This window comes from Equus caballus, chromosome 7 (genome assembly GCF_041296265.1).
Source record: "Equus caballus isolate H_3958 breed thoroughbred chromosome 7, TB-T2T, whole genome shotgun sequence".
Classification (NCBI taxonomy): domain Eukaryota; kingdom Metazoa; phylum Chordata; class Mammalia; order Perissodactyla; family Equidae; genus Equus; species Equus caballus.
Window position 1 is genome coordinate 17,174,216 of NC_091690.1, and position 22,811 is coordinate 17,197,026.

General features: G+C 34.9%; 1 protein-coding gene across 6 annotated transcripts in view; it reads right to left on the reverse strand.

Moving 5' to 3' along the window:
- The window catches only part of CWF19L2 (CWF19 like cell cycle control factor 2), a 115,042-nt gene that overhangs the window by 42,204 nt on the left and 50,027 nt on the right, over positions 1-22,811 (reverse strand). For 2 of the 6 annotated variants that reach the window (XM_014741257.3, XM_014741260.3), the window contains exons 9-12: positions 19,202-19,298; positions 17,462-17,554; positions 2,741-2,857; positions 969-1,106 (exon numbers count right to left, since the gene is read on the reverse strand). In XM_014741257.3, the coding sequence (XP_014596743.3) occupies positions 969-1,106; positions 2,741-2,857; positions 17,462-17,554; positions 19,202-19,298 (445 nt within the window). Of the gene's footprint in view, positions 1-968; positions 1,107-2,740; positions 2,858-17,461; positions 17,555-19,201; positions 19,317-22,811 lie in introns of all 6 variants that reach the window. The other 4 variants (XM_014741258.3, XM_014741259.3, XM_014741256.3 and 1 more) reach the window with 2 other exon arrangements.

Below are 22,811 nucleotides of genomic sequence, written 5' to 3' on the forward strand. Positions count from 1 at the left end.
TATATTCACATAGTTTAAAAAAAAAGTCTCAACAAAGTATACAGTAAAAAGTATCCCTCCTGGCCCTCAAACACCTAGTTCATTCAAACTCATACCACCAAAAAATAACCACCAGTATCATAAGGCAGGGATAGGCAAATTTTTTCTGTAAAGGGCCAGATGGTAATTATTCTCAGCTATGTGAGCTATAAAGTCTGCCACAGCTGTTCAACTCGGCCGTTACAGAGCGAAAACAGCCTGAGACAATATGTAAACAAATGTGCATAGTTGTGTTTCAATAAAACTTTATTTGAAAATATAGGCAGTAAGCTGAATTTTTCCACTAGGATCAAACCCTGACATAGAGCCAAGCTTAAATACGTCTCTTTTACAAAAAATTTTAATGGTAGTGTTTAGAAGGGATTGCAATGGAAGGGACTGCAAGAAAGAATGCTATTTGAAACAAAAATTCATCCTACTGCCCATAATGATGTATTAACGTACATTTTCATATAAATATAAAATATAAGATTTTCATATAAATAGACTTAAGATTATTCCAAGATGCCTTCTCTATAATTCATAATATGTTACTCCAAATATACTCCTTGTGACATAATTATGAAGAACTGGAGGAACATTAAGACAAAACACACTGGTAACCTAATTAGCATAGCAGCATGTTTCCAACACTAAATTCTGGCCCAAAACTTTCCCTTAAATGATAGATGAAATACATAATTCATGTTTTCATGGAATACATTAAAAAACTAAACCAGAGTCCACACTTAAAAACAAACTAAATCTAAATACATATTTCCCAATCAAATCCATTCCAAAATGCATGTTCCTAATATGTCTTACAAAGGATTTAATTCAATAAAATAAATCAAGATTAGAAAGAACCAGCTCTCTCTGAAAAGTCTATCATTGCTACATTGAGTAATCAGCTTCTCAAAATTCAAAGGTATCCTAGGAATATACCTTACCTTAGATGCCATTCTCATAAAAAGTTTGTTCTGATTTTCTGCTGTTCCCATCTTTTCATTCTTGACTAAATCATTTAGGCTTAGATTATCATCATCATGAAAGTATCTGACCCTTTCTTTTTCCTCATGAGTTAAAGCCTACAACAAAATGAACATTATTAATCTAGGGAAAACATGAGTTTCTGAAGTATTTTTAATGAATTACCTATAAATCTGATATTAAAGGCAAAAATCCCACTATGTATCACAATCTCTATTCTATCTGCTTCCATGTGAGAGAATTTCCATTAGAATAACACTGCCTCCTTCTTCTGTCCCTTTACTTTCCTTTTCCCCAGGGATGGAGGCATGACATTATCTGATTTCTGAGTTTGGGGGAAAAGGAACAATTGCCTTATCCCTTCTTCTCTCCTTTCTGCTCTTCTCCTCTTTGTAGTAAAAATCCTCTACCACTCTGGAGGGAAGTCTGTAGTTATCCAGAGCTCCAGTAAGCATATGGAACATGGAGGTGAAGTATTAGCAAACCCACTACAAGCAGTTCTATCAGAAACAAAGCTGATATTTTGATTCGCATCTAAATCAACCCTGAGTTTTCCTATCAGTTGGTTCCATATGTAGATGTGGGAAAGAAAAATGCCATTTATTTCCTACCAAATCAAATCTCCCCAAAAGTGTTCTCACATTCCCATAACCACATAAAACCTGCTCTTTACTTCTTTGAGATCTTTGGAACGACATTCCCAATATTTTTATCCAACATTACTATTCTTATCTTCACTAGCTTGAATCTCAAATTCCATGACTTCAATCACTCCTGGCTCCAGACCCTTAATTTCTGGCCCTCTTATCATTTCATTACACTCAAAAAGCAAACCTCAATCCGGAATGAATGTGTCTGCCCTGTTTACTCTTATACTGAGCTGCTCAGTAGTAAACAATTCAAAAAGAGTCCTTGATGCCATGTGGCCACGTATCTATGGATCCCTAGCCAGTTCTGTCATTTCATATAATTCAAACCTTTACTATTCTCCTGCCTCATTTCCCCTCCAAACCCCTAAGTCCTCCCATTTCATTAGAAGAAGTATCTATCCCACTTCTGTTTGCTGCATGAATTATATACTATCTCCAGCAGCACAGGCACTCAACAGACAAATAACAAACATCTGACAGAAAAATTCTGAATGAAAAAATCTTTTGTGGACCCAATTACCACTTGTACGATCTTTCAAATTAAAAACAAAAAATCTAACTCGGGAAAACTGCATATGTTGTTTTTGCCATCTCAAGAGTCTCAAGATAGCACTAAAAACTAATTGCGGGAGCTGGAAGATGGAAAAGAAAATTGGGTTTATAAAGAATCACAGCAACTACATACTTTTAAGATCTTACTGTACGTGGATACCCTATCACCAGGTCTCATATAAGCTAACACAGATAACAGGTCTGGGAGACCAAAGGTTTGCCTAAGAACTATGGTAAATATGTAAAAAGCAACTAGAAACATCATCAAAGAAATGTACACTAAAATTAAAATTGCCTCAAACCTTCAATGTTCACAGTCATTTGAAAACTGTAGCTGAATTGGATTCCATTTTGTAAAAGGCAAAGGGATATAACTAAGAATAAAAGTAATAACATAATTTACTATTTTCTAATGTTTGCATTATAAAGCTAAATTTCAGACAATATTTTGAAGTAGTCTGATGCAAAGAAAGCCCAAGGGGGAAAAAAGATATTCTGAATTAATAAACCAAGACATATGTTAAATATACCATCTGTCTCTTCCTTCTTCCTCCTTTAGGTTCCAGAGGTTTTCCTGGTGTGTTCACAGGCCATACTCTTCCAGACTGATCTGTTCTGACAAGGATCACTTCTTGCTGGTCTTCCTTCTACGGAAAAATTTAGAGATAACTTTTGAAATTATTGTGAAAGTGCTGAATGCTTATATTTAATAACCAAAAAAAGCATAAAAATGATTCTAGCTTTCACGTAACATTATGGATTATCTTAAGTATCCCGGACTTTCATTACCCACTATAATGTAAAATGATCATAATCTTTTCAGGGGAAACATGGGAAAAAATATCCAAAGCTTATTTTATTTTTTTTAAAAAAACAATCATAGGGGCTGGCCTGGTGGCGCAGCAGTTAAGTTCGCACGTTCCGCTCAGACGGCCCGGGGTTCGCCGGTTCGGATCCCAGGTGCAGACATGGCACCACTTGGCAAGCCACGCTGTGGTAGGCATCCCACGTATAAAGTAGAGGAAGATGGGCACAGACGTTAGCTCAGGGCCAGTCTTCCTCAGCAAAAAGAGAAGGATTGCCAGCAGATGGTAGCTCAGGGCTAATCTTCCTCAAAAAAAGAAAAAAAACTCAATCACAGGGGCCGGTCTGGTGGCGCAATGATTAAGTTCACACAGTGCGCTTTCGCAGCCCAGGGTCCACCGGTTTGGATCCTGGGTGCCAACCTATACCCTGCTTGTTACACCGTGCTGTGGCAGGTGTCCCACATATAAAGTAGAGGAAGATGGGGCACAGATGTTAGCTCAGAGCCAGTCTTCTTCAGCAAAAAGAGGAGGATTGTCAGTAGATATTTGTTCAGGGCTAATCTTCCTCAAAGATAAATAAATAAATAAAAATTAAAAAATTAAAAAAGCAATCATAGAAGCAAACTACAAAACAAGTTTTCATCTGCACAATAGTAAAAGATGACAAAGTACCAATATTCCAACAGGGATTGTATATGAATGCCATCACTTATGCAGCAGATGTCAAGATTAATGGATGTTTCTTCAATTTAAAAATCCTACTAAAACATGATTATAAGAAATAAAGCAAGTAAACGACAAAATGAACTTGTTAAATTAAGTACTATAATGATACTCCACACAACTTCTATTTCTGGCATTAACAACCCTCAAACACTTTTCACTTCTGAATCTTCAGAAGAAGTTGTATCCCACATACTTTCAACCCATAATCTTTTTCCTACAAACTTTTAGCCAAATACATGCCTGATGCAGTAGAGAATAGGAGTAAACTTCATTATTTGATAAAAACAGAATGTTATTGGAAGTTCTAGTAAAAAATCCCATAAAGAATATCACATAACTATTTTACTAAAAATCACTTTGAAACAAGACCAAGCAAATTATTCACATTTCAATTTTCTTCTCAAATTAGAATCAATTATTAAAAACCATTTCAATTCCATTTTATAGAGATTTAGTTCCCCTGCTGAAATGGAAAAAAAATACATTATAGATTTTACATTCACAGACAATATTAAGTGAATAGTAAAGATTATTATCCTACTTTTCTTCTTCAATTAATTAATTAACATTAATTAATGAAGTGTCACATTTTAAAGCGTACCTCTACTCATTCACTTAGTGGACAATAGAAATGGGCAACACATTATAATCCAGCTTCTAAGTTTATCATACTGCTAAAGCTGATCTCCCTAAGGACTTTCAAATACTAAATCTAATAAATACTTATCAATTATCATCTTCCTTGATTTGAAAGTATTTGATTCTGTTTATTATATTCTCAGTCTGAAACTCTTCTTATTCTAGTTTTAAACACTCTACTCTTTCCTGGTTCTGCCTTACCTCTCTGACTCATTCATTCACTCATTCAACAGTTCTGAAGTGCCTACCTTATGTAGTAACTAAAAGAAATACAGTCCCCGCCTACAAGAAGCTTATAGCCTATTGGGGGAATTATTCTCTACATGAATTATCAGTATAAAGAAAGTCAATTTCACCTTCTCCTCCATTTTAAGCTACCCTTCAAATGCTGATTCCAGGCGGTTTCTATCCTTCTAGCCAAAAACCTAATTATCCCTCCTACTGCCAAAAAATTCATTATGCTATACACAAATATAATTACGCCATTCCTTGCTAAAAAACCTGCACAGATCCCAAATCATCCAGGAGATCAATATCACTCTTAAGTGTGGCCCCACAGACCAGTGGCAGTCTGAGAATTACCAGCCATGAAATATGCGTTAACACTCATGATAAGTACAAAAGTTGAGTGTTTACAAACTTTTATAGCAATCTTAAAGAGCAATTTTATGTTGCTTCAATCTAAATAAAAATTTAGACCTACATTTCATAATATTTTTATTTCATTTTCTATCATTTTTATTGTGTTTTTCAAAACTATTAGACCACGATGGACTGGAAAATTAAAAAAAAAAAACACCTCACTCTGATGCTACACCACAGTCTGAAAAACACTGTACTAGAGAGTGGAATAAAGGCCAAGCACCTTAACACAGCATATAAGGCCTTAAAATTCACTTTTTTTCCAGCTCTTCATAATTTCTACTATACATTTTGCTTCCTAAATAATTTTAGGCATATTTATATTGCTATACCATAATCTTTTCAGTAACTATTTGTCTATTTACAATTATCTGTCTTTGCTACTTTGCCAGGACAAAGACTAAACTGCACACTACCTAGTATCTACAGTATCTGGCACAGTGTCAAAACACAGTGGGTCTCAATAAATGCTTAACAAATGGAATTAACCAACTGGTGCCTCAGACAGATTAATTACACTCCCAAAGCTAATCCACTGTCCCTTCCTCTCTCCTCTTCTCCCTGCTTTTCTACTTTCTGTTCCTCACACATGCCAATACAAAGGACTTTAAGTTTTCCCACTTTGGACACCCAAGACAGAAATATCAAGAAAACTAGAAATATTTAGTAAGTTCCATATTTGCTACATTAATAGAGAATATGGGGCTTATTTGAGAATCTATATCAGGGTCAAAAACATAGGCCAAATCCAGCCCACTGCCTGGTCCATGAGCTAAGAATCATTTTTACACTACTAAATGGTTGGGGGGAAATCAAAAGAATAAGATTTTATGACAAATGAAAATTATATGCAATTCTAATTTTTGTGTACCTAAACAGTTTTATTGGAATACAGCCACACTCATTTACATATTGGCTATCGCTGCTTTCATGCTACAACAGCATGAAAGTCATGTAGTTGAGTAGTTGTGACACAGACTGGATAGCCCACAAAGTCTAAAATATTACTATTTGGTCTCTAGAGAAAAAGTCTGCAAAACTGGCTTTTTTTTTTAAAAAAAAGATTGGCACCTGAGCTAACATCTCTTGCCAATCTTTTCTTCTTCTTCTTCTTCTCCCCCAAAGCTCCCTAGTACACAGTTATATATTCTAGTTATAGGTCTTTCTGGTTGTGCTAATGTGGGACACCACCTCAGCACAGCTTGACGAACAGTGCCATCCATGTCCATGCCCAGGATCCGAACAGGCGAAACCCTGGGCTGCCAAAGCGGAGCACACGAACTTAACCACTCGGCCATGGGGCCAGCCCCTACAAACCTGTGATGTATACTATTCTTCAGCTGACACAATTAATTCAAAATCATTTAGAGACTCTTTTTAATATCTTAGAACAAGCAAGATAAAAACCTGCAACTGTTTGATAATATTACAATCAGATCTACACTGTAACATCTAGGCCAAGAGAATGGGATCCAGTGCTCTTTTATTTTGTTCAAATACACTTAACTTCCATTGCTGGCCATAATGGGCATAACAAAAACCAGATGTATCCTGCCACTGTTAAAAAACTAGATGATAGGGCAAAATTCACGAAACAACCATTTTCACACACTGGACACCAGCAGTGAAGGACTGCGATTGCTGAGAGAAGGGAAACAAGTAAGATTAGCCCAAGCACTGCCATGGCTTTCTACCAAGAGGCACTTTACAGGCTCAAGAGCAGGAAGGGGGAACCTAAACAGAGCTCAGCTTCCTTGTTGATTGAACTGGCACATCTTTTAACAAGCTATTGGAAGTGAGAGAAGATCTAGCAAAGAAAATAAAGAAGACAACAAAAAAAATGAAGCAAATATTAATGCCAATTAAGAACAAAATTGTTTACATAAAAGAATGGCAGTCATAATATAATTTGGCTTAGCAGTGTCTATTTACAGAATCAAGAGATAACTTTGTTTAGAAATACAGAAGTAAAAGCCAGAAGAAACAGCTAGGAAGTAAAAGTGGATGCCTCCAGGATCGGGGCAAGGTCTGGAAAGGGCTCAAGGCACCGTCATCCTTTGATATAGGCCTTTGTGCACTATTTGTATGTAACGCATTGATTAAGAAGAGTAGCGAAAAGTATACACTGTTTTGATTCAAAGCTAGTGTTAAAAATTCTAAATGTTTGTTTGAAAGCCTTTTCTAGCATTTTAGAAGTAAAGGAAAACTTCCACTAGATCAGATTTTCCCACCAGTTGGTATTCTGCAAGTTTGTCATCACTGAAGCACATACAGTACCTGTTTCCATTTCTATTTTTTAAAATTTCAACAAATAAGCAGCTACTATTGTTCTTACTATGTTCACGATTTTTGAACAATCTCTACTGTATCTCTAATTATGTCCACAGACGGCAGATTGTTCACTACACACAAGTACCCAGCCAAGGCAGTGAGTAGACTGAACACCAAGCTACATTACATTCGCCGAGATGTATATCCTGGTTGAAGGCTATTTTTTAACTTGTACAAAAGTATTTACAAGACTGCATCTGCTCTAAGGAGGCACTTTTCTCATCCCACAAAGGCACCAGATGGACTCATAGCAGCCTTAGGTAGGTCTCCTTTTTTCAATTCTTAATACTGTTCATTTGAGTCTTCTTTCTATTTTTCCCCCTTGTACAGCCTTCCTAGAGGCTTACCTGATTTTATTAGTTATTTTCAAAGAATGAACTCTTGGTTCTTTGATCAATTCTACTTATTTTTGGTTTTCTATTTCAGTAATTTCAGCTTTTATCTATCCTTCATATCTCATATGTACTCTTTGATACATTTCCTCTCATCTCTTCTGTGTTGAGTTATTGGCTACGGCCACAACCAGCACAGCATGCTTGTTTGGACCCTAGTGAGAATGCCCATGTTCCAATCCTGCCTCATTATAGTACCTTGCAAGTTACTTAATTACCTTATTTGTAAAATAAACAAAATAATAAGATGTTTTCAGGATTAAAGAAATTAATACATGTAAAGTATTTAGAACAATGCCTAGGTATAAAGTAAGTGATAGTTACAGCTACAATTTTTAGTTACCTTTCATTTAACTAATTCTTTCTGTATTTGACTCAGTCCAACCTAGGATTTATCCCATCTCATCTCCAAAATTCCTAGAATATCGTTTCTTCTCCAAATCTACCTATCATTGTTTCACTTTAGCTTGGTTTTGTTTCATAATGTCTTATTCTTCTTATGAATATTATTCTGTCCTCACATAACTGAAGATACTAAACATACTCAATTTTAAGATCACTTGAAGACTGCACTACCACTTTAAATTTACTGGCAATGAGTGTTTATATCCCAATTATTTTTTACTATCTTTCTGAGGGAAAACTAATGTTTTATGGTATGCTGGTGTGCAAGCTTATCTTAAGTGGGAGGTTTTTTTCCCTTCCCCCCTCTCTGCCTACTCTTCCCTTCACTAGTTGGTAGTTTTGACACTGTCTCCACTCAGTCCATCAAGATTCCCAGTTCTTACAGTATCTCACACTGTGATATTGGGGACACTTCACAGATTCCAAATAATGGCTGCAAAGCTACGTCTGCTTTCTCTACACCTTCCATCATAAACAATTTCCTATGAGCTACAGCCCTAAGTACTCAAAGCCTTTTCCAGGGCCCTCACAGGACCCTTCAAACCTGGTTCAGGCAGAGAAGTTGTGTGGGGGACCTTTTAATTGCCATCATCTCAGATGAGTTCAATTCTCAGCCACTCTGCCTATTTTTGGAGTCGGATCCCTACAAACTCCAGCTCCTCACTGTTTTATGTTTCTGTTCAGTTTCCCATCCACAGAGAAGCGTAGCATTATTTGGAGCCATGTTATATCCCTTCCAATTTTCTTTATATTTTGTCTGTGATTGTTGTTTTTATAGTGAAGCGCTCAAAGCACGACTGTACCTCTCTATTCACAGCACTCAGAAATGGTGCTCAATAATTTCCAAACTCCTTAGATCGTAGAGACCCCTGTGCAAACTCCGCAACAGTACTGAGATTCAGAAGATGAGAGAGAACAGACACCAACTGAAAATATATTTCATGACCACATCTTTTAAGTTCTGCAAGCCTTCCTGTCAATCCTGGAATTCTTCTAGAGCATGCTCCAGAATTAGAATGAAGGTACATATTTATTTTAGCTTCGGCTTTGTTTCTTGTCAAATCAGTATAATAATGACCTGCCTAATCTCTCAATCATAAAGCTGCTGACAGAATAGATACTAAACATGTATAAGCTTGAGAAAATTTCATATTAATCTAAAGGATCACTACTAAAAAATTTATGAGTAACATTTAAGACTAGACTATAGTTCATTTCACAGTTTCAAAAGTGAATTATTTGAGGACATGTTTAACCACTACTGATTTTAATTTTGTTACACAGATATTTTCTAGAGTCAGTGTAATAGCTGGCTCTAACATAATATGAAAGCCCAACTCAATTCTTCAGTCTCCTTACCTTCTTTCATCACTGCTTCTTTGTAATCCTTACAGGTGAAGCTAGCTATGAGAATATAATTTTATTATTATATTTTTAACTAAGTATCTTTTAGCATTTGCCAGGGTCAGCAGAAGAAAAGAAGATTTAGAAATTTTTTACATGTTGACTGACATTTTGGAATTTTTTCCACACTAAAATAATAAAATTCTTCTGGATGTGAAAAAAATTTTAGTTATTTTGCCAGGTACAAAATGGATAAATTTAAGGATGACATATATTTCCTGCATCAACAACAGCAATGCAATCTAAAAACTGCCTTTATTTTTTCCTGTTTAAAAATAAACCAAGACAACTTTTCCAGATAGAAATTAATATTGATATAATTACTTTATAAAGTTCTAAACTATACTTCATTTAATTTTAGCAACACTGTAACACAGCTATTATTAAGCCACATTTTACTAATAAGGATACTGAAGATCACGTACAATAAATGATGAAGCTCCAAACCCGATCCTAGATCTTTGGCTTCAAAATCTCATGCTATTTCTATCCCTATGCTATTTCCATTACATGCCAGTTCTATTACTCAATTTCTCTAACAAAATGAGTTAGTAAAAATGACTTTTAGTAAACACTGTCACTTTTGGGGGGAAAAAAGTAAGTTGACAATGCTCTTATAACTGGTGATCTATTTCTCAATTATGGAAAAGTTCTTTCACCTAAATGAAAAACTCCCCAACTTTTGACTGAGAACGCTTGAGTATCTTATTAAGGACTCAGCAACAAAGTCAAATTGTTAACTGTTGGGTTAATCATTTTATGAGACTATCTAGCTTTGCATGAAACTGTGGGCAATCTGAAAAGATATGCCCCTAATTGTTATAAACAGTAAACCAAAAACACTGCAGACTTTTCATTTTTTTAATATTCTATTTCATTTCATTCCATTTGATCAATGAACTTACAACACTCAGAATCACTTTCATCATTATATAACTCAATGGCATGAATGTGTCTAAAAAGATGAACAAGATATGGTTCTAGTTGTTAAGGAATTCATAAACAAAATGGCAGGGAGCAGGGAGAAGGAGGAAATAGGGGTTTATACAAATCTTCATTAGACTATTGGGAAAGATAAAAGTATAAATCAAGTAGTACTGGATCACACTGGAGAAATGGATCCATTCTTGGGTACAACTGAACTGGGTCTTCAGAAATAAAGATGGAAGGGTAAAGGGCTTAGAAGTAAAGGGGAAATGAGCAAAGCACAAAGATCCAATAGTGTTTAAAGATTCCTAAGCAAAGGCATATTCGTGTTTTAGAAAAATTTTAAATTTATATTACATTTTAAAGTTCTCAATAATACATATATCTATATATATTGATATATAGATATATAGATTTTTTTTTTTTTGGCTGGGAAAGACTCGCTCTGAGCTAACATCTGTTGCCAATCTTCCTCTCCCTTTTCTTTTTTTCTCCCCAAAGTTCCAGTACATAGTTGTATATTCTAGTTGTAAGTCCTTCTAGTTCTTCTATGTGTGCTGCCATCATAGCATGGCAACTGACAAGTGGTGTGGTTCTGCGCGCAGGAACTGAACCCAGGCCGCTGAAGCGGAGCACACCAAACTTTGACCACTAGGCCATTAGGGCTGACTCTAAAGTTCTCAATAATATTTTCATGGATCTTGTCTCAGATAAATAACTTAGCTAAAGGAATAAAACAGGTGAGACATCACCTGAAGTTTTAACTCCTCAAATCCAGAGTTCTTTCAACTATACCACAATTGTATTTAGATTAATTCTGGTGGCAATTTAAAGGACACTTTGATGAGCAAAGGAACAGTGGCAAGAAGATCACTTGGGATATTACTCTAATACTCTAAGAGATGATGAAGCATTGAACTAGGGCAGTGACTGCAGAAATTAAAAGATATTAAAGATATTCAAAAAATGAAATTAAAGATATGTACAGGAGAGAAGGCAAGGTAAAATAACACTACTTGGTGACAACTTGAATGTGCTGCCAGAAGAAGGAATTAAGGACATCTCCATGGTTTTTAAGTCAGAAAAACAGAGGGATGATCAGGCAGAGAAGGGAAATTATATATTAAGGGGATGGTTTTAGACATTCTGAAGTTATGGAACACCCACAAAAGTGTAGCAGACAACTGAAAATACTAGTTTAGAGCCTAGCATAGAGTTGAGCACTAGAGTTACAGATCTGAGATCTACAGTCACATAAAGAAGTCAACTGAAACCATGAAACTGGGAGATATAGTCAGGATGAGAATAGAGCTTTGATTCCTGTCTACCTATCCAACCTCTTCTTCCTATACCCTCACTCATACCTTACTCTATAACATTCAGAACAATATACCATCCTCAAAACATACTATCTCGCCCTCACCTTTGCACCCTTACCCATGCTGTCCTGCCTGGGCCATCCTTTCCTGTTGAAGTGCCAGAAGAGGATGGTAAAGTTGCTCAGGGAAAAGAAAGTTGTTTTTTGGACACAGAGACTTAACCATATTTGCAAGTAATGAGAAAGGGGCCAATAAAGAGAAAGAAATTGAAGATTCTGTACAAGAGAAGAGATAACTGGTGGGAAATGGTTCCAGAGGACAGAAAAGGAATGTGATTAAGAGCATTGGTAAAGAACTTGGCCTTAAAGCAAATGAGAACACTGTTCCCACTGCCAGATGAGAGACGCAGAAAGATTCATTTCAGGGAGAACAGACCGACATTCAAACATTCCTAGCCATCCATTCCTGGATGGTACACATTCTCTGAAAACATTCAAACTTACAATCTCTTCCTTTTTTTTTTTTTTTAGGAAGATTAGCCCTGAGCTAACATCTACCCCCAATCCTCAACTTTTTGCTGAGAAAGATTAGCCCTGAGCTAACATCCACGCCCATCTTCCTCTATTTTATATGTGGGATGCCTGCCATGGCTTTGATAAGTGGTTTGTAGGTCCACACCTGGGATCCAAACTGGCGAACCCCAGGCTACCGAAGCAGAATGTGCGAACTTAACCACTTAACTGCTGCACCACCAGGCTGGCCCCCAAACTTACAATCTCTATGTGCCCAATGAGGTAGGAAGCAAAGTGATCACTTAGAATAAAGCAGGAAATCTGGGGAGAATGGCAAAAGTTTTGAGCAACTGCTGAAGAAACTGTAAGAAGAGTTTTTGTTGTTGTTCTTGGTTTTTGCAGGCAAATTTTCAGGAAAAATAGGTTATGCTGAATTTCTTCAGTCTCCTTTCCTTAAACAAATCTTAGAAATTGTATTATTGGAACACTGAATACACTGACATGATTACAATTTCATTTAATGATAAATACTGTGCAGCATGGAAAATGATGCTGACAGAATGAGTAGAAAAAACAAAAAAAAAGATTACAATTATGTAAAATTATGCATGTGTTTACATATTTATAATGGACAGAGACTTGAGGGAAACATCAAAAAAATAAAAAGAATGTGGATGTTTTCTTTTTTGCTTTGTTACGTTAACTGCACAAAAATACTTAACATGTCACTAGGAATGAAAGAAAGAAGGAAGGAAGAAAAGAAGGAAGAGACTCTGGAGAGAAATACTTTAAAATATTTATGCGTGGGTTATCCCTGAATGGTAGGATATGGGTGGATTTTTACTTTCCCCTTTACATTTTTCTTGCATTTTCCACATTTCTACAAAGAGTGTATATTATAATTAGAAGTCACCTAAGAATGAAAAAATAAAGAAAAATATACTTTATTTTTTCAAGTTCATACACAAAATCACTTTAATAGAAATTTTTCTATTTAATTGTGTGAGCATTTCTAAACAACTTAGGTTTTTGTGTTTAGAGCTTGCATAACTGTTGCATATAAAATTGGTTTCAACATCTAGGCAAGATTTCCTTTTTATATTTCAAAGATTAGCTTATCAAACTGAGTCAAAGCAATTATTCTAAATAATTTTTATTTACTTTAAATATTTTTAAATTGCACAAAAATATCTAACCTTATTTCTTGCTATCAAATTAAAACTTAATTGAGACTCAGCTCATTCTGCCTTAATTTATTCAAAAATGAGGATAAATGGCCTCATAGAGTTTCAATGAGAATTTAATGAATTTCTATATTTAAAGTGCTTAACACAAGTCTTGGTACATAGTACGCCTTCAAAAAATATCATCTATTACTAATAATACTGGTAACCAGGGTAGTCTTACTATAGATGTCAATTAATATCATTGTCTTGAAATTCAATGAAATAAATTTAGAAATAGAACCTAAGTAAAAAATAAGATATTATTAAAGGAATTAAAAGCAAATTGGTTTTCTTAAGGTAATAATTCTTTATTAAACATATCCTATAATGCTCAGATGGCAAAGATTTCTAAACCAAATCATACTTTATAACTTAAGTTTCAGACAATTCAAAGAATCACACATGGCCATAAATGTGTCCATGATATGATTCCACTGAAGTATTAACAAGTAGAAGTTATAAAAGGGCAGATTAGGATCTAACACACTAAAGAATTAAGATTAGATTTTTTCTGATATAGAACTGGCACTCTTCCAAAACTCAATGGATCTCATCACTCAATGTCCAAAAGCAAGTTAGATGGAGGTTCTATATAGTTGTATTATTGTTTAAAGAAGAAGCTACACTCGTAGAAAGGCCAGATAGAGGATTTCAAAGTTCTTGGATCATTTTTAAGATTTATAATAGAAAACTCTAGGGAAGAAAATAAATCGAAGACATTCAAACAACAAATATTTCCAGTATTTCTTGGCTGTCTACAATGTGCCAAGCATTACCCTGGCTACTAGATATGAACTGAAAGAAATAGCCCTTGTTCTAAAAACTAAATAATTCACCTTCTAAAGGGGAAGAGAAATAAGCAAACCAATAACTACAAGTGCTGATGGTTTTTCACAAAAGCCAAAACAATATTCACAGGTTGGCGAATCAAGAGATTTATCTTGTTCATATAACCTAACAATTCTAATAAATAAGCTACGAAATGAAAGGATTCCTCCCTGTTCAGACTGTTCTATAAATGAGATTTTCTCTTCTCTAAAAGGGCAAAATTTCTATCAGAAGTATTTCAAGATTTTCCTCTAAAAAGTCAGAACATTTCTGTGCTACAGTGAACAATTTTGTTTTCTGCTCTCATTTCTTAACAAAACTACTTTGAAAGACAGACACGTCAAGGCTCTGGCCCTGATGGAATAAATAACTTTAACGGCAGCAGAGAATTCTTTCCGAACTGTTTTACGCATATGCCTAGTAAAGCTTCAACTAAATGTGCAAGTGTCCCATCTCTGCAGAGAAAATAAAATTTTTCTTTCTGGTCAAAGAATCCTTAGAATAAAAACCTTTCTATCTGAAGATTCAAAGGGCTACACACTTTCCAAAAGAGGCTCATGAATAGAAATTTTACTTTGTATACTACTTTGAATACAACTTTGAATTCTACTCCACTGAGTTATAAGGTCCAATGCTCAAAAGTTAGGAGGAGCTAAAAATCATAAAGACATCAGTAACAGTTTAGAGTTACACGCTCAAGGGATGAGATATAGTCTGTCAATTACTCTACAGTACCCTTAAAACAGCAGAAGAAATGTTATTTACCAGAAGATCTGCTTCAATTTTTTTCAGTTGAACTGCTTTCAATTTCAAGAATCCCCTGAAGTCCAGCCAGAGCTTTAGAACCCTTTCATATAAAGTGACGAGTGTCAGGAAAAAGACAGGTATAGATTAGAGGGTGATGACAGGAATACAAACATATATAATTTGAAAAGATAAATTCCACTGAGAATACTTTAAAGATCTTTGAAATTTCAAAAGAGGAAAAGGTTACAAACTGTTTGAAAGGACTAGAAAAGAGGCTTCCTGAAGGAGGTAAAGGCATACCAAAAAGTAGATGAGCCTCAAGAGGGTGATAGCTTACAAAGATAATTAATAGCATATGTAAATATCAGAGAGACATGTAGATTATGTGTAAGAGAGGCTTGGAGGGAAGGCTGGAAAATGGGGTTACTGTGGAAGGCTATACTGCAGGAAGATCTAGTATTTAATACAGTTAGCACTAAGAAATCACATAAACATTCCAGAGTACAAAAGTACTATGACCACAAGGACATCTGAAAAAATAAATCTGGCAAAAGTGTGTAAGACGGACTGTAACGTACACCTAGTTTTAGCTATCCCCTTTCAGTCCCTGCTTTTTAATCCTACTTATAGTTTCTCATTCTCAATTCCTTAATCTGTGCAAGAAATTCTAAATTATCCACTTTTAAACAACATTAGCTAGCACAACTTAGTAAAAACAGCCAATTTCATAAACGTACTCTCTACACTTTTATCTAAATCATTAATAATGTTAACTTGAAGAAAATTCTATGGAACTTGACTTCACACATTCTAATCTCCTCTCACACTGACATTAAATCATGTAAACCAATCTTTGAGAACAGTCCTTTAAAATCACTTATAAACCTCACCATAAGCCTCTCACACTGTAACACATCCAACTCGGCCCTTCACCTTTTTCTATCTGCATTTACCCTTCATGGTGATTTCATGCAGTAGTGTGGATTTAAATACTATCTATATGTTAATAACACCCCGATTTCTATCTCCAGCCCAGGCTTCTCCCAACCTCCAACTATATTCGCCTGCCTACTTATCATCTCTTCTTGTTCCCCATCTAAAAGACATCCAAACTCAATCCATCAAAACCAGAACTTCCAATCTTTGCCCCAAAACCTACTCCTCCCCTTTCCTCTACATCTCAAATAATAGCCACTCTATCCTTCCAGGTGCTCAGGCTAAAAACTTTGGAGTCACCTCCTCTGTTTATCTCCTGCTCCTCTCCCATCTAAACCATCACAAAAATCCTGTCAGTTCTCCTTTCAAAATACATACAGAAAACATTTATGCATACAAAATCTAACCACTTCTAACCATCTCCTCAGCTACTACCTTGATCAAAACCACTATCATTTCTCATGTGTATTATAGTAAAAGCTTAGCTGGACTCCAGCTTCTGCCCTTAATTCTCCTTCAATCTATTGTTAACAAAGAAGCCATGATGGTGCTGTCAAAATGTATTTTCTGCTCAAAACCCTTTAACAGCTTTTCTTCTCATCCTGATAAAAGCCCACTCCCTTATATGAAAGTTTAACATGAACTGGCCTCTCATAGTCTCTCCACCCTGGATCTCCTATTTCGTTCTCTCTCATTCATTCCACTCCAGCAATGCTGGTCTCCTTGCTGTTCTTCCTACACATCAACCATGTTCCCATCTTTGGACCTTTAAATTCTGTTCCTATGTCCAAAGTGTCACTCAGATACATACATTCAGCACTTCACTTCAAGTCTTTGCACCGATGTCACTTTTTCAGTGAGAATTTGCCTTTGTACCCCAAGTCACCAGCACACCTGGCACTCAAGATCCCCACTACCCTGTCATAGGATGTCTAACATTCTAATATGCTTATAACATTATTTTTAACATTTACGGTCTCTCTCTCCCTACCCAAATGACACTCCACGTAGGCAGGTGTTTTTATCTGTTTTGTCCACTAATACATGGATGAATGAATCATGGAACAAAATAATTTGTTTTATATGAAATGGATACCAAACTCAAATCTCTCATTCTGCAGGGGAAGAATTTAAGAACAGTTTGACCAGTACAAAGTCAAACAGTCAGTAAATGACAGAGTCCAGAATAAAACCAAGTCTCCTTGGGCTAGGCTGTTCTCCATCAAGACACACTGGTGGAACATAAGAGAATACATACGAAAATAAGTTTTTAAAAGCTAGCAAACAAGCACACACACACATAAACACACCACACAAATATAGACACATTTTATATTAAAATATTACCACTGCCAAGTAGTAGTATTACACTAGGTAATTGTATACCTACAAACAAACTTTTATTACTTACCTCTACCCCAGATTTTTTTGATGATGTCTGTGTTACAGATTCTTTGAATTTATTTGCCTTTTCGAGTTGGGCTTTAAGCTGTTCAGCTAATTCCTTCAAAAAGAAAAGCAAGAAAAATAGGTGTGATGCATAGTTTAATTCTTCATTGTAGAATATTTCAAATTTATACAGGAGAAAGGAAAACAGCATAGCAAACACTCATGTAGCCACCACCTAAATTCAGTTACCAATTCATAGCTTAGAATATTATTTTTTAATGAATTTATCTCAGTTACAAACTTTCCAAATACCTGTGGCATTTGTTTATGCTTTGAAGGTAAATAATTACAAAGACACATATTTTAGGGGAGATAGAGAGATGCAGGAAATATATAACCTTAAGAATGACATTTTTATAATTCCTTAGATATTATAAATTTCCAATACACAAAATTTCAGTTATTTATAACAAGGAAAGCATCACAAGATTTAAAATATTACCTTCTTTATTGTTGGTAAGTAATTTAGATAAAAATTCTGAATATATTTCATTTTTATTCTAGGAAGTCAACAGAATTTTATATAAAACAACTGACATATAAAGCAATAGATCACAAAGAAATAAATTAAATAAATAGATTTATATGACAAGCAAAGAAAAGCATCCTCCACTGCAATGGTTCCATGAACACAGGAACATTTCTTTTAACATAAGTTAACCTCCTAACTTGGTGACCTCTCTCTCACTATTGTAACTAATTCTTTTGTGCTTTCAAAACTCAAACATTATTTTCTTGCTATTGTTGTTGTTGTTGGTTTGTCTTTCTCACCAATTTCTGAGTTCAAGTTCATTGTTATCAAGGACCAGATTCAAAGAGGGAGAGCAGCATATGCAAGACATGCCTTTTATAACACATACAAACTAATAAAAACAGAAGTATCTTGTCTGGCCACCTTTTGTTCTACTAGAGTGTTATACTGATAGTATGCCAAAACAGAAGACTACTTAAAGATCACTTATACTTGGGTTTGAGATGAGTACATACATATGACCAAGAGGGAATCAATTCTCTGTCAAGACATGGAAAGCTGTCTGGCTTTGCTCTTCTACCATGTGCAGTGTAACATGTATTAGTATAACAGGAATGTGACAAGACAACAAATAAATAAACAGATAGATAGGTAGATGCAGCTTTTACCAAATCATCCTTGATTCTAGTCAATTCTGAGGTAAATCAGTCTTAAATCACAACATTACTATGTGAATTAAATAAGCTTACCTATACAAAGCATCTAACACATTATCAGGCACAAACATGTTGCCTCAAAATTTGAGTAAATGAATTAACCATTCTTTTTAGGAGCTCATTTTTTAGGTACCTAAGTAAGAAAATTTAAGCAAGTAATACACTTTCTTAATAATATATGGCTAAAAATGGAAAGAAGACAGTAACATCTTTATCTCCATCAAACATGTTCAGTAAGTTAGAAAGGTAAGAATAAAGCAAATAGCAAAGTAAAAAAGAAATTAAAAAGCATTTAGTTTTCTAGGTTCTTAAATTCAGAAACCTGACAAAGTAGATAATTTATTTAGAAGCAGACACAGTTATGTTTTCAGAAGTGTTCCAGAATTTCTTTAAACAATCAATAAGCAGCAGTTATTTTCAAAGTGTGCTACATCCACACTGCAAAGAACTTCCAAAATTACTCGTAAGAAATATTTAATTACTATTTTCCAAAAGAACAACATATAAATCTTACCATATTTCCCATCATTTCTGCCTTGATAATCTTGGCTCCCAACTTGTTCTTCTCATCAACACTCAGGATATGGATGGACTCATCCTCTGTACTACTTCTGTTTGAACAGGTCAGACTATGAAATATAGGTACAATGCAAGTAACAACATCAAGACTCAAATGATACCTTAACTGACCTCAACAAAGCCCTCAGTACCAAAAAAATCATGATTCCAATTAAAAAAACAGAACTTCCATATCCACCATAAATCAATAGTTTAAGATTCTCTGTTACAATGCCATGATAGCCTATGGCAGTTATAATAATAACTGATCAAAGTCTCCATAACAATTAGGTAAATAATATAATTCAACTATTCTTCATTATTTAATATTCACATACTCATTCTAAAAAGGAAACAAACATAAATAAATAAAAATAGTAAAATCAGGCTGTAATTCTACACATCTGTGGAAACCCTTCTCATTCAATGTGATAAGTTATTGATAGTCTAAGAAACTATAACCAGGAAATGACATATTTAACTGCACTCAAAGAATAAAAACAAAGATCATGTGCTCTTTTGCAAAGTCAACTCAGAATTAGTCAGACAACATAAACTAATTTACAACTAAGATCACAGACCAAACCTATACTATGGAAGCTTCACAAAAGAAGAGAAATTTCCAGCCAATGTCAGATTCCTGGCATACACAACAAGTAATTTATTTACTTATATGGTTGTAAATAAATACATAGAAAGTTGAGCTGGCTTATTGCCTCAGGAAAGATTCAAGACTACAGTGCAGGGAGTGTGAACATACAAAGTGGTCCCGGCTTATTGCCTTAAGAAAGATTCAAGACTACAGTGCAAAGAGGGTGAACCTAGGCAGAGCCTGAAGGACTCCTTAGTGAAGGAGACACAGCTGAGTCCAGGAACTCCAAGGCAGCTACAAAGGAGAGAGCTGCACAGTGAGAGAATCCCAGAGAACTGCAGAGAGTTCTCCTTGAGTATTCAACAAGCAACTCCCCACAGTCAGGAAATGAACTATCCCAAAGATTTAGAGGAACAGTATTCAGCATTCCTGGGAACAGTGCCAGATCCCACCAGCCAGACTAGGAAAAATTGTAATTCAAAAGGCATTGGGTAGAGTATAAAGGATCTTGTTTCACTAGTGGGAAATAATATGCCCTAGACTAAATGCAGCTCTGGGCCCACCTAACAAATGCTAAAAGCAAGAGTCAAAAGGATCAAACAGTTTCCAATTAACCATGTCCCCGAACAAAGCTCAAGAATATTTATAGGAATGCAAAAATACGCAGCATTCAACAAAGTAAAATTCATAGTATCTCATATACAATCAAAGATTACCAGACAAGCAAAGACATAGAAAAATAAAACCCATAATTAGGAGAAAAAGCTACCAGTCAAAATCTACAACCCAGAACTGACACAGAGGCAACAAACAGCAGTCAAGGGCATTAAAAGTTATTATTGTAACTGTATTTCATATGTTCAAAAAGTTACAAACAACTAAGATATAAGTGAATTTCTAAAGCTGAAAATTACAACGTCTGAGATTAAAAATACACTAGATAGAATTAATGGAACATTAGATGCAAATGAAAAATTAGTGAACTTGAAGCATTAGAAACTATGCAAAATGAAATGGAGAAAAAAGAATTTTAATAAGTGAAAGAGCATCAAAGAGCTACAGGACAACCTTAAATACTCTACTATTCATGACATTGGAGTCCATGAAAAAAAAGGAATGGGAGACAAGAAACACATGCCAAGATTTTCCAAACTTGCTGAAAACTAAAAAAGTTACAGATCCGGGAAGCTCAAAGAATCCCAAATACAAAAAAGCTACATGAGAAAAACTACACCAAAGCACACCATAATCAAATAGCTCAAAACTAGTGATAGAACATTTTTAAAGCAGCCATGGGGGGAGACAAAGATATTTCATGTGAATAGAAACAAAGGTACGTATGACAGCAGATTTCTTATGAAAAACAATGCAAGCAAAAAGAGGGCAGTAACATCTTTAAAGTACTTTAAATTGTCAATCTACAATTCTATATCAAATGAAAATATTCAAAAACAAAAGTAAAATGAAGACTTTTTCAGACATAAAAAGCTGAAAAAATTTTAAAGAAAAGCCTTCAGGCAGAAGAAAGATGATACCAGACTGAAATATGGATCAACACAAAAAAAGGAAGAGCAAGAGAAATGATGACTACAAGGGTAAAATATATAACACATTTTTCTTATTACGTAAGTCTCTTTAAGATAACTATTTAAACAAAAATAACAATATTTGAGAGGTTTATGCAAAGTATAACTAAAATGTACAACACTAACAGAAAGGACACAAGGGAAGAAACGCATATAAAGCATTATAAAGTTCTTATACAGGAGTGGCATAATATCACTTGAAGGTAGATAAGTTAACAATGTATACTTTCAAAGCTAAAGAAAACACTAAAATAACAAAGAAGAAATGAAATGGAATCACAAAAATACTCAATTAATCCAAAACAAGTCAGATAAAGAGGAAAAAGACAACAGATCCGACAAATAGAAAACAGATTTCTTACAGATTTGAACTTAATTATATCACATTATATACAAATGGTCTGAACACCTGAATTAAAAGGCAGAAATTGTCAGATGAATTAAAAAGCAAAACTCAACTATAAGACATGCACTATAAAGACATAAATATGTTGAACATAGAAGGATGGAAAAAGATGTATCATGTTTTAACACTAATCAAAAGAAAGCTGAAGTGGCTTCTTTAATATCAGACAAATTAGATTACAGACCAAAAAATGCTACCAGGGACAAAGAAAATCATTTCAAATGAAAAAGAGGTCAATGAACCAAGAATACAGAAGAATTCCTAAATATTTATGCATCTAATAACAGAGCTTCAAAATACATAAAGCAAAAACTGATAGAATTGCAAAGAGAAATAGAAAAATCTACAATTATAGTTGTAGATTTCAAGACCCCACTCTCAATACTTGATAGAATAAGTAAACAGAAAATCAGCAAAGATATGGAAGACTTGAATAACACTATCAACTAACATGACCTAATGGACATTCATAGAATACTCCACCAACAACAGCAGAATACACATTCTTTCCAAGTGCATCCAAAACATTTACCAATATAGTCCATATTATGAGCCATAAAACAAGTGTCAATAAATTTAAAAGGATTCAAGTCATACAAACTATGTTCTCTGACCAGAATGAAATTAAACTAGAAATCATTAACAAAGATCTCTGGAAAATCCTCAACTATTTGTAAACTAAATAGCATACCTTTAAATAACCCATGGGTTATGAACAAACAGAGAGATGAAAAAGTATTTTGAACTGAATAAAAATATAAATGCAACATGACAGGATTTGTGGGATGCTGTTAAAGCATTACTTAGGGGGAAATTTATGGCACTAAATACTTGTATTAGAAAAGAAGAGGGGCTGGCCCCACGGCCGAGTGGTTAAATTCACAGGCTCCACTTCGGCGGCCCAGGGTTTCACTGGTTCGGATCCTGGGTGTGGACATGACACCGCTCATCAGGCCACGCTGACGCAGCATCCCACATGCCA